Genomic DNA, 12,656 nt, shown 5'->3' on the forward strand with positions numbered 1-12,656 from the left:
AAGCATGCAGGCACCGTCTCAACTACGATGAGCAACTGTTACCTTGGTTGCAGTCCTGTCACCGCCACTTGAACCCGCTGTTTGTGGGTACTGGGTACTGAATACCATTGAGCTAATACTGAATTAAGCATTTTCCTGCATATTATTTCACCGAATCCTCACAACTGCCTAACCGCGTGCCTTCCTTGTCTCCATTCAGAGAATACGCAGCTGAGATTCAGAAGTTTTTTCAGTAGCTCAACTGGCTGTGTCTGCCTGGAATGCATCTGTTCTATCCTATCCAATTCACAATGCCCACTAACGCCCGTGCTTTTGTAAACATAATTTTTTTTTTAATAAAAAACACCTGGAAACATTAAACCAACATCAATTCATATTACCAAATTAACTGAGGTTGTATAGCATCTCCTTTAGAAAATACAGCCTAGTCATATTATTTCTGCAGTGTCTACTTATGTACCTAACAAGTATCAAAGTAAGTATGCTGTGGCACCCATTATGGAGCAGTCTGTTAACCTGCTGCTGCTTCAGACACCCACATCCCATGTCGCAGAGCCTGGCTCCATTCCTGCCTATTTCATGCTTGGGATCCAGCTTCCTGCTAACGTGACCTGCAGGCAGCAGATGATGGCCCAAGTACTTGGGTTCCTGACACCATGTGGGGGACCCAGAGGGAGCACTTCAGCTTGGCTATTGCAAGCATGTGGGGGAATAAAGTAGGGGCTGGAAGACGGCTTTCTCTCTTTCCCACTCTGGCCTTCTGCCTTTCAAATAACTAGATGCGAAATGCTTTGCAAAATGCCGATGGTGTGCTTTGCACCATAAGCGAGTTTAAGGCGGTGCGGTGTTCCTGTTCACTTTCCTGAATTTAAACGGGTGGGAAACGCAGGAGCAGGAGGCACTGCGTAAGTCCCCACGACGAGGAATCCGACAAGGTTTCCACGGCCACGGAGCCATTGCTTTCGTAGAACCAGACACTAAGGGGAGTGCCAAGTCTTATCAAGGCTTTCCCGGGCAGCGGCGATGAACTGGCGCTCAGGGTCAAGACTGCCAGACGCCAGGCCCCGCGAGCCCGGGTGACGCGGGGGCGCGGGCCTGGGAAGACCCAGAGGCCACGGGCCACTCTTTCTTCCGAACGACCGGGATCACCCCTCCGCCACCAAATCCAGCGTGCGGCTCCGTTCATTTGTTCCGCAAACGTGTATGGCCTATCTACCATTCGCCCTCACGCAGGCCGCGGCGCCTACAGCGACCAAGCCTCTGCGCCCCCGAGCGCGCGGCCGCGATGCCGGCCGGCGAGCGCCGAGGCCGAAGGCGCCTGGGCGCCGGCCCGGGAGCCGCGGACGAGCCCCGCGGTGGCAGCGCCCGACCCGCGCGCGCCCAGAGCGGCACTGCCCACGCACATGCACACGCACGGGCGCGCCGGCTCCCGCGTTCCCGGCGCTGCGCCGCCGCCGAGGCAGGAGGCGGGAGCTCGAGGCGGGGCGGGTGCCCGCGAGCCGCGCTGGTGCGAACGCGCCTCGGCCCCAAGCCCCGCCCTCGCCCCGCCCACCCCTTCTCCCGCGCGCGGGCTCCGCGCGCCCCGAGTCGCGCGCGTGCGCGCGCGTGCGCAGGCCAGGGCCCTCCGGGGGCGGCCCCGTAGGCTCCAACGACAGCGTCGGCAAGGCCCCGGATTAACCCTTTCCCTGCTCGCCCACAGAGCGGCCCGCTCGGGTTCCGTGCCTGCGCAAGCCGGCGGCGCGCCTTCCCCCCAGCCCGCACCGCGCATGCACGGGAAGGGGGGGGCGGTGGGGGTGTTCACGGCCGGCTAGACATTCTGTGCTCGTGCAGGAGAAGGGCTGCTACCATCAGGGACGTGCACGATCCCCCCCCACCTTGTCCCCTCCCCAAACTCCAAAAAAAAAAAAAAAATCCAAAACACACTGCCACCCACCGTGCCCCCCGAGCCCCGCGTCCATCCCGTCCCGGCCCGGGTGCTAGCGAGCGCGGGAAGCCCACGGCGACGGTCTGTGGCTGTGCCAGGCTGCAGGTAAGCGCGGGCCGGGGTGCGGAAGGGGCCGGGGCCGTCCGCGAGGCAGGCACGGGGGCGGCCGGCTGCTGGCGGGGCGGCCCCGAAGAAGCGCGTTCCCGCCGAGCTCCGGGGCACCCGCCAGCTCCGGGACGTGCGGCGGCGGCGGCGGCGGCGCGGTGCGAGCGGGGACGGGCGTGGGCCGGGGCTGGGCGTGGGGACCGGGCGCCCTGGGGGCCGCGCAGGCCGGCGAGCGGGCTCGGGCAGCGGGCGGGCGGCGACGGCCCCGCGCGCGCGCTCGGCAGCCGAGTTCATGGCCGCCCCCGCTCGCAGCGCCGCAGTGCACCGCCGTGGGGGTGGGGGCGGCCCGCCGGGCGCCGCCCCTCCGAGCCGGGGACCCCCGCCGCGCCGCCCCCCGGCCGCCTGCGGAGGAGGGGGCCGCGACCCCCGCGCACGCTCTCCCGGCTGCGCCCGCGGAGCTCGGGGGAGCCGGCCGCGCGCCGCCCCCGCCCCCGTCGGCGGGAGGGCGGGGGAGGGCCCGGCGCGAGCCGGCCGGGGAGTGCGCGGGGCGCGAGCTCCGGGCTCGCGGGGCGCGGCGCGGCGCGGGGCTGCGGAGCCGGCCGCACTCGCTCCCGCTCGCCGCGCCGCCGGGGCGGCTGGCGGGCCGCGGCCCTTCCCTGCGGCCCGCGCTCGGCGCCGGGGCCCCCGGCCTGCTCCTGGGAGGGAGAGTGGCCCTCTCGCCGCTGCTCGGACGCGGAGGAGCTTTTGTTGGGGCAGCAAATGCAGACGTGCAGTCCCCCGGCTCCCGGGTGCGGAGACTGGAGACCCGCTGGGAAGGCTCCCTGGGGCTTGCTCGTGGTTCCCTGCCTCCGCTCCATTCCGAAGTCGCTAGCTTGCAGCAGGGAAGTCGTGGGGCCGCCATTGTCGCGGCTGCCCTGGGGTAGGCAAGGCGGCTGCTTATGTAAGTCTGGCTTCGCTGGAAGCCCCGCGCGCGGCCCTGTGCAGGCGGCTGTAGCGCGCCAGCGGTTTGGAGAGCGGCTGGGAAGGCGCAGCGTTATTGTGCAGGTGTAGCTGGGGCTGCATCTTTTTCTGCACCTTCCTGCACACAATGCTGGCAATGGTGATCTTCCGGTTTGACGCATCCGAACTCAGCGGTGGGAACATCTGTATAGAAAAAAAAAATAGGCCAGTGGACACATGGCCTCTCGTCTCCAGTCCTCAGAGATACTGGGCGAGAGGTGTCCAAATACACAGTGGCCTAAAACAAAACAGAAAAAATAGCGCAGTGATGTGTTGCCATAGCTACTCGGCGGGCCACTCCTCTCTCCCTCGTTGTCCCTTGCACTTTGGTGCCACCAGCCCCAGGGCGAGTTCCTAGCCACAGCAGGAAGGTTCTGCGTGGGCTGCCTTCCCTCTTGGGCTGCCTACCTGCCGGGGCCAGGGTGCACCCAGGACCGAGGAGGCAGAGACGTGGATCACGTGCAAGTCAGAAGCACCCTTAGAAATACTTTTGCCCAGCCCTCACGCTGTGCACACGCAAAAGCGCCTCTGCAGAAGGCAGCTTTGAGGATGCCAGCCTCTAGGTTGGAACCTTGCCCACCCCCCCACCCCCACCCCCCCCCGTATTTTGTGTTTCGAGCCCAGCCCATCGCCCCTGCCACTGCAGACAGCTTGCCTGTGTGGTCCCTGTTCAGTGGAGGAAACTTTTTATGTTTTTCAGGATATTGGTCTGCAGGATGGAGTTCCTCGGGTAAGAGTTAAAACTCACAAAAAGCTAAAATTCCCTGAGCCTCCCTGTAGGGGTAGAAGTGAAAACACCTGGATTTTTCTGATGCAGGCTTAAAGACAAGGGTGTGCTGTATTTACAGGTGTGGAAAGACAAAAGCAACTACTGTTCCCTCTCCTGCCATGTTAACTGTTGGGTATGTGAACTTCTATAGCTTTGTCTATTTATTAAGGTACATTCACATGTTTGTATGAGCCTGGAGAAAAATGTGGAGGGCTACATACTCAGCAGGGAATGATGGGTGTCACAGGCCCTTACTGGCTTTTTCTGTATCTGTAGCAGTCAGCACCTGTACAAATATGGACATGGCTTTGGTTGTGAGGAGAAATCCTGTGGTGGTTCTCCAGCCCTTCCTTCCCATGCCCATGCACAGTCCCACCATGCCCCCCATGTGCTACAGCGCTTACCCTGGTTCACGTCTGTTCAGACCTGGACCTAATGCTGCCATCCACCTGCCTCTTGGCTTGCAACCTGGAAATGGGTACATGCACAAGACTCAGAACAAGAAAGGGAGGTTCATTTTTTTTTTTTTTTTAATCAGTTCTGGAAAGCATTGTTGGCTGAGCACTGGAGCTAGAAGATACCTCACTCTTCTTTGTGCTTTGCTCCGTAGGTCTGGCGAGCCCCTGATCAGAGTTACTCTGATCCGAAGATTTTCGTGTTTAAGGCAGTAAGATAATAGCCTGAATTGTTCATGGTAACTATAACTTTGGATGTTCTCTCTGAAAAAAGTAGAGTCTGTGTTTGCTTTAAAATGTGTCAGTTCTGATTATTCATTAATGCTTATGTTTCTTGGGGGGAAATCTATATTTTTCTCAGTGCTTTTGAAAAGAAAACACGTAAGACAGATCCGTTCTTTAACATGGCGCCAAAGGTCTTTTGTGCCATTTCAGAGCTATTTTTGCTTATGAAATACAGTACTTTATCTGGAAGCTGGGTAGATCGCCACCCAGGGAGAAAGAAGCCACTCAGCACTGTGTTCCCAAAGGGTATCTGGTTCCCTTAGACCCTCACTGGGAAGTGGCCCCACACTGCTTTGGAAATACCAGAAGACAACTCATAATAGAGTATTACAATGCGATAGTTTGGCAATGATGCACTGCTTTAGTCCTATAAAAGGGATTCGTCTCCTCCATCAAGGAAGGCTGGCAGAGTGCCAGCAAGCTGTTTTTTGATTCCTTCTCCAGAGATGGAATTAGATTGCATGGGACAGACAGTAGTAGAGGATCTTTTTCTTAAACCTTGATGCAAAGTTATTTTTCATTATTTTTTATTATTTCTGCTTGGTTGTTAGGAAGCATGAGTGTGGGAACTGTATTGCCTGGTTTGAATACCAGCTCTCTACTCAGTAGTGGTAGAATCTTGGGCAGGTTTCTGACTTTGTTTCTAAAACGGTAATAGTTATGGCATAGTTCCCTGACCTGTGACCCCAGTGTCCCACATTGGCGTGCTGGGTCCAGTCCTGGCTGCTTTGCTTCCAAGGCAGCTTCCTGCTAATGTGCAGCAGAAGATGGTCCAAGTGCTTGGGCCCCTGCCAACCATATAGGTGACCAGGGTGGAGTTCCTGGAAATAGATAAATATAAGTACATAAATGAAATGCCTGCCTCATAAGATTATTTAAATATTAAATTAATTAAGTCATGTGAAGCATGTTGGTCATTGTCTGGAGTGGATTATACTCATTAAAAGTTGCTATTTTAGTGTTGTGGCTAGGCAATCGATAATTAGAAGTAACAATATGGAAATCCCTAAGTTGAGATCAGTTTTTTCTGCATATTCTTGGATCATTTTTCCACATTGATTTTCCCAAATTGGTTCCAAAAATTGATCAGGGAGTAGAACTCTGGCAGTGTTTTCTGTTTGGAATGGGATCATTGGTGATAATTAAACTTTGCTTTTCAAAACAATTTTTTGTAGGAGTTTTTCATCAGTATGTCTGAAACCATTAAGTATAATGACGATGATCATAAAACTCTGTTCCTGAAGACACTCAATGAACAGCGCCTGGAAGGAGAGTTTTGTGATATTGCTATCGTGGTTGAGGATGTGAAATTCCGAGCGCACAGATGTGTTCTCGCCGCCTGCAGCACCTACTTTAAAAAGCTTTTCAAGAAGCTCGAGGTCGATAGCTCTTCAGTGATAGAAATAGATTTTCTGCGTTCCGACATATTTGAAGAGGTCCTGAACTACATGTACACGGCCAAGATTTCCGTGAAGAAGGAAGATGTTAACCTAATGATGTCCTCGGGTCAGATTCTCGGGATCCGGTTTTTGGATAAACTGTGTTCTCAGAAGCGTGACGTGTCCAGTCCGGATGAAAATAATGGTCAGTCCAAAAGTAAGTATTGCCTCAAAATAAACCGCCCCATCGGAGATGCCACGGACCCCCAGGACGACGACGTGGAGGAGATCGGGGACCAGGATGACAGCCCTTCCGACGACACGGTAGAGGGCACGCCCCCCAGTCAGGAGGACGGCAAGTCGCCCACCACCACGCTCAGGGTGCAGGAAGCCATTCTCAAAGAGCTGGGCAGCGAGGAAGTTCGGAAGGTCAACTGCTACGGCCAGGAAGTAGAATCCATGGAGACCCCAGAATCCAAAGACTTAGGGTCGCAGACCCCGCAAGCCTTAACCTTCAACGATGGGATGAGCGAGGTGAAAGACGAGCAGACCCCAGGCTGGACGACGGCCGCCAGCGACATGAAGTTTGAGTACCTGCTCTACGGCCACCATCGGGAGCAGATCGCCTGCCAGGCGTGCGGTAAGACATTTTCCGACGAGGGCAGGTTGCGGAAGCACGAGAAGCTGCACACGGCCGACAGGCCCTTTGTCTGCGAGATGTGTACGAAGGGGTTCACCACGCAGGCGCACCTGAAGGAACACTTGAAAATCCACACGGGGTACAAGCCCTACAGTTGTGAGGTGTGCGGGAAGTCTTTTATCCGCGCCCCGGACTTGAAGAAGCACGAGAGGGTGCACAGCAACGAGAGACCGTTCGCGTGCCACATGTGCGACAAAGCCTTCAAACACAAGTCCCACCTCAAGGACCACGAAAGAAGACACCGAGGGGAAAAGCCCTTCGTGTGCGGCTCCTGCACGAAGGCCTTTGCCAAGGCGTCCGATCTGAAAAGGCACGAGAACAATATGCACAGCGAAAGGAAGCAGGTGACGCCCAGCGCCATCCAGAGCGAGACAGAACAGTTGCAGGCCGCAGCCATGGCCGCCGAAGCGGAGCAGCAGCTGGAGACGATCGCCTGCAGCTAGAGGGGCCTGGGGAGCCGAGACTGCGGTGGCGTCGGTCGGGATCGCCGGCAGTTCCTGTGTTTTTGTGAAAGCTCACGGAGCGTTGTGCTCGCTGGACCTAAGGCACTGCTTGGTCAGGTGTTTGCAAAACTTTTCAAGGAAGCCGTGTTCCTAAGTTCTGACCAAACAGTTTCACCTGTCCGGTGTCTCATGTTGCCAGTAACCCCTCAGCCCCCTCTTTTTTATGATTTTAATTTGAGAACTCCTGTGTCCAGTTTAGAAGTGAGAGACTTCTATTGCATTTTTAATTCCTCTACACTCGCCAAGCTGGTGCGTGCACTGCACAGAGTAATATTTGAGTAAGTTGATTTCCTAATCATCACAATTCTATGTGACTTCTGGTCAGAACAGCAGTTTTAGTAACTTAATAAAAGTACTTCATGTAGAGGCAGAAAATGTTGGTGGATGGTTGACCAAGAATACTGCGCAAGTATGGAAACAAGTTCTGGAAATGCAGAATGGTATTAGATTTATATTTGGTTTGTTAATTTTACATCACTGGTGTTGTGTTTTTTTAATTACTGTTTTTGTGGACATGTAAGAGTTGCTTTGCTGAAGTGTTTCTTCATCCATTTCGATTTGCCCCGCACTCACCTGAAAAGCTGTAATCACATGTGCTGAAGGCTGAACAAACCCGCCGGGTCATTGGTGGGCTCGGGGCTGAGCTCTTAAATTGCGGCATAGCCAGTCTGCACCAGCGGGAATCTGTGGAGTGGACCAGAAAAGGCTCCCAGAGACGAGGTTTTCACATGTGCAGGAGTTTCTAGATCAAAATAATCTCTTAGTTTTGAAATTGGATTTATGTTTATGATCACAACTAGGACATGAACAGATATGCTTCTTAATATACATTTGTGTCCTTAACAGAAGGTCATCACACTTTGGGCTCTGTGCAGCACATGGGTTACCCATAATGGAGATGCAATATGCTTACTAAATTCAAAATCTTTTCAAGTGTGTAAATAGTAGTGTTGGTCTTACGTATTTCAAATAAAAGTAGACAGCTGCACTTTTTTTTGCACATTGGATTGAAATAATTTCCATTAGTAATGAACATCAGACTTTTTTTTAACCAATATGAAAGATTGTCAGACCAAATGTTTATGTTTTTGGAGTGTATTTCATCACTGGTTGCAGTTTTAAATAGAAGTTGATTGCCTTTTCGTAGCCTTGCATCAGAATTATAAATTCTGTTCCAGAATTGGTGAACCTAATATTCTTTTAACTATTTCTTTAGGAATATATTGAAATGCCAATAGTAATTTGAATTATGTTCTGTAAGAAGGTATTAGTCAATTACTTTAGAGTATGTACAATTGTAGAAAATGTCCACTTTTAAAATTCATTTTTGGTTGCTAGTTTTTTTTTTTAAATACATTAAAGTAATTTCCTTTCATCGTTTGTTGCATTAATACCTGTAATTACTATTGTGGGAGAAATTTTATTTTTTAAATTGGTGTATATGTTATGCCCAATACTGTAGAACAAAGATGCTACCTTTTTTAAAAAGTTTATTTATTGGTATAATGTTTAATTTAGTTTAAAATTAACTTAATTTTCTCTTCTTGAAAGTTGTTTGTTCTGTACTAAAAGTAGCCATGTCACTGTGTTTCTGTGCTGTTGGTAGAAGGGGAACTGGTTGCTGGTTCCTAGGCTGTTTTAACCAAAGCAAAGGATAAATTTCACATCTTGTCAATAGCTATTTCAAGAAACCATATTTTGGGCCTTCATTTTTGTATATAAAAGAAAATATACTTCTATCATTCCTGTTTTCGGGTTTTTTTTTTTTTTTTTTTTGTAGCAACCTTGGATACACCCAGATTTCTACCAAAATGTGTTTTCTATACTCTCTTACTTGTGAGTTTACAGATTTGTAAGCACACAGAATTAACCCCCATGGAAACCACACAATCACAGTGGCAGATTCCCTCATCCCAAAGCTTAATTTTCAGTCCCTTATTTGTATTAAGCAGATATTTCTCATTTGGCCTATTTTACACAAGAAATATATTTTTGTTACAATTCCTACCACTGGTACTGGGTTCATAAATGTGTTAGGGTACATGGTTTGACTTTGGTTATTTGTGGCAGCTCCGCTGTTTGCTAGGTCCTGGTCAGTGACACTCTCCCCACCTCCAGCTGGTTTTAGCCATTCCCTGGATAAGTGGAGCCAGCAGGTGGAATCTAAAAGGACTTCCAGCACCACAGGAGTTGACTTGGACATGTCCTAACTCTTAAACTGCTGTGGGAGAGGGAAAGAAATTCAAGATGTCAGCATTAGTTCCTTTTCACTGACTTTGTTATTTGTTCAAAGAGAATGCCCACAAACTTTCAAGCTTACCTTGCATTGTTTTGGCCTTGGTGGAGGAAGAGAAGTTTTATGAAACTTTAATGTAGTGTGCCTGATGTTCATTTATCACTAACAAAATTGTTAGAAATCACAGAGACCATCATCCGAGAACTTGGTGCTAACAAATTCCTCCTATTTTCTTGGGGAAAAAAGATTGAGATGAGGGGAAAAAATGATGCAAATGGATGTAGTTTCCAATAAAAGGGCTAATCTGATTTGTAACTTCATCATTTAGAACCTGGAATCCATTCTCCTGTGGTAGTACTGTTAGTGATGATTAGTTCACAGAGTAACCATCAAAGCTTACCAAGTAAACATCAGAGAACTAGTACATGAGATTGTAGGTAAGAGTTCTGAGTTGTGCCAGTGTGTGCCAGTGCTTCCAGGAAAGGTTAGATAATTTTTTCCTTGCCTCTCTGAAGTCTCTCTCCACTAGTACAGAACCTCTGTAACTAGTAGCTTCTTCACTCTTAGGACTGTTCAAAATAAGTCAGTCCTTATTACAGCACTTCAGCTGTGTAAAGATACTGTGTTGCCTACTGAAACATCATTGAGTATGCTGTACAGGCTTCTGCTGACAGCCTGTGTGCGCCTTAGAGCGCTAAGGTCTTGTGTGTTCTTTTTATAACGCAGAATGGCCTTTGTCCATCAACTCTGAACCATACTGCTCACATCTCAAGGACCCCAGACATAATTTACCTGGGTTATGACAGATTTCAGCAGTTGAGTTTTCATTATGTCTTCCAGAGATAACCTACTTAGCCATATTCATTTAAATCTTCAGTATATAAGGAGGAGGCGTGGTTTAGGGAAAAGAGTTTTCAACTCAAACATGGATCCTGGTTCTGCTTCTCAATTAATGTATGAATGTAGACAAGTTCTTTAACTTCCCGGGGCCTTAGTTTCATCACCTAATATAGTGATGAGTGGTTTCTACCTTGTGGTCTGCTATGAGGGTTAATTGTGATAATCATGAGTCCAGCCCTCATCCCTTTTTAGGTGCACCATAAATTCTCTGCTTCTTCAAGAGCATTGCCAGTGGTGGAAAAGACTCAGAAACCTGAAATTCTTTACCTTTGATATCTGTTATTTCTGCAATTGCTGGCCTGGAGCTGTACAAGACCTCAGTTAAAGTTGTAACTGAAAATGTCTACGTAATCTCTGTGTGTGTGTAAACATTCTGTAACGTCAACTCATTTGCAGCTTTGTTCTTGCAAACTTGTGTATTCATGTTGGAGTTTGCTTTGGACTTGTGATCTCCTGCCATTGTGCCTTTTTTGGTAGGTCACGGAGTATAGTTGTGTGTAACCACTGGCCCCTGGTAATGCTTTCTTGCTTTTTCTTTGGGAGCATCTACGATGGCTGAGCCAGAATTCCTATTTTTGAGAACCGATTTGAGTCTCATATACGAAAGCATGCATTTTTTTAATTGTCTCAATTGGGTGTATTTTGGGCTGCACTCAGCCTTTCCCCTTCTGGTCTGTATCAATTCCAGGATGATCTGTTGCTTTCTCCCCAAAATGGCTTAGATTGCTACCTAATAATTCTGATCTCCCTTTTAGTACTAGAACAATAGCTTATGGAAAAACTCTGATCTTTGCAGCATATTTTCACTTTGTAGAGTCAGCTTAAAGTTTATCAGTCAACAAATATGGCCAGACCTTCATATCCGTAGGCTGTACAACTGTAGATTGAACCAACTGTGAGTGAAAATTATGCAGGAAAAAAGTTGGGTCTTGAGTATGTATGGATTTTGTTACAATTCCCTAAACAATATGCCATACATAGCTTTACATGTTAGGTATTACTAGTAATTTAGAGGTGATTTAAAGTAAGTGGGAGAATATGTACAAGTTATCTGAAAATATTACCCCATTTTCTCTAAGGGGTTTTCAAAATTTTCTGCAGATTTTGGTGTCTGAAAGAGTTCCTGGAATCAACCCCCTGCGGATACTGAGGGACAGTTGTGCTTATTGAGTGCCTTGTAGAAGCTGTGCCAGGCATTGGGGTAGGGGCTAGGGCTGGGGGTGCAATAGGAGCAGGATCAATGCTGTTCCCACCCCTCTTGAGATCATTGCTTGGGACAAAATGTTTGCCAAATTTTACAAAATTTACAAATAATGATCACAAATGTTAAGTTTAAAAAAATTAATAGGATTTTAAACCACTTCATGGAAAATCCAGTTTAACAGACTGTCATGAGATTTAGTGGTACCAAAATAAACATTCTCAAATGACTTCTGAATATATGCTGAGAAAAATATATTTATTAAATATTACCTTTTCTGTAGAATGATTGTCATTTCCACTTGTGGATACTGGATTTCAGGGAGAGTGGTGATAAAAAACAGAATATTTATAGTAATGAAGCTTGGCATCAAGAAAAATACTGCTGCATAGAAAATTAGAGTAAAGAAGGATAGCCTGGGTTCTCACAACTTCAAACAAGATATTGAAGGTTTTAAGAGCAGTGTGCTCTACAGCAGCCCCAGAATGGCCAAGCAATCAGTTGGTATCCCTTAGTGCCCACTGACCAGTGAAGGATGGCAGTCTGTGGGCTCGAGAGCAAGTAAGCTGAAGGAAGTCGGGATTGGAGGGGAGGATTCTCCTGCTGAGTGTGCATCACCTAAGGCTGCCTGTCACATCATTTTGGTAGAATTCTATGAAAGCATCCTAGCTACTAAACTTACTTGAAATGGAGTCATTTTTGTTTTCAGTTGAATGACAGGAGCCCCCAGTGGGTGATCCCTGCAGCTCACTGCTGCGTTTTCTTTGCTCTCACTTCTCACCCTGAATCTCAGTCACTGGAGAGGTAGTCATTTGCATACTAACACCCAATGATGAATCGTTACCAGATATCAGGACTGTATCATGTTTAAGTTTTGTGACAAGTCTGAGGTACTCATCATTCCTGGGTAAGACACCAAGAATCAAAGAAATTGCAGTCCTGCCCAGTGTCAGGTCATGAGAGCCAGGACAGAAGAACAAGTCCGTCTGCCTGTAGAGCCCATGCCTCAGTTACTGTGTCTTTGGACCTCAAGGAACTGCTCTCTTCAGTCAGCTCTTAGGCAATGAACTTGTGAAGACAGAGGCGTTTATGCCAACAGCTGTCCTACGCTTTTATAGTCAGTTGATGCCAATACAGTATTTTGATGTCTCCTATGCAAGGGACCAAATCCCAAGCAACATTGTTTTATCTTGCTTCAGT

General features: G+C 49.0%; 1 protein-coding gene across 12 annotated transcripts; it reads left to right on the forward strand.

The window, feature by feature from the left end:
- Positions 1-1,780: 1,780 nt before the first annotated feature.
- On the forward strand, positions 1,781-8,861 carry ZBTB14 (zinc finger and BTB domain containing 14). 12 transcript variants are annotated; one of them, XM_062201395.1, is made up of 5 exons: positions 1,781-2,029; positions 3,729-3,758; positions 3,846-3,930; positions 4,408-4,491; positions 5,713-8,861. In XM_062201395.1, exons 4-5 carry the CDS (start codon positions 4,489-4,491, stop codon positions 7,057-7,059), a joined length of 1,350 nt encoding a protein of 449 aa, XP_062057379.1. In that variant the 5' UTR covers positions 1,781-2,029; positions 3,729-3,758; positions 3,846-3,930; positions 4,408-4,488; the 3' UTR covers positions 7,060-8,861. The 12 variants fall into 12 exon arrangements, with proteins under 12 accessions (XP_062057379.1, XP_062057376.1, XP_062057384.1 ...); XM_062201392.1 differs by having other exon boundaries at positions 3,877-3,930; XM_062201399.1 differs by lacking the exon at positions 1,781-2,029 and adding an exon at positions 2,171-2,187 and having other exon boundaries at positions 3,877-3,930.
- Positions 8,862-12,656: the final 3,795 nt, after the last annotated feature.

The sequence above is a fragment of the Lepus europaeus genome, chromosome 9 (assembly GCF_033115175.1).
Source record: "Lepus europaeus isolate LE1 chromosome 9, mLepTim1.pri, whole genome shotgun sequence".
In the NCBI taxonomy this organism is placed as follows: domain Eukaryota; kingdom Metazoa; phylum Chordata; class Mammalia; order Lagomorpha; family Leporidae; genus Lepus; species Lepus europaeus.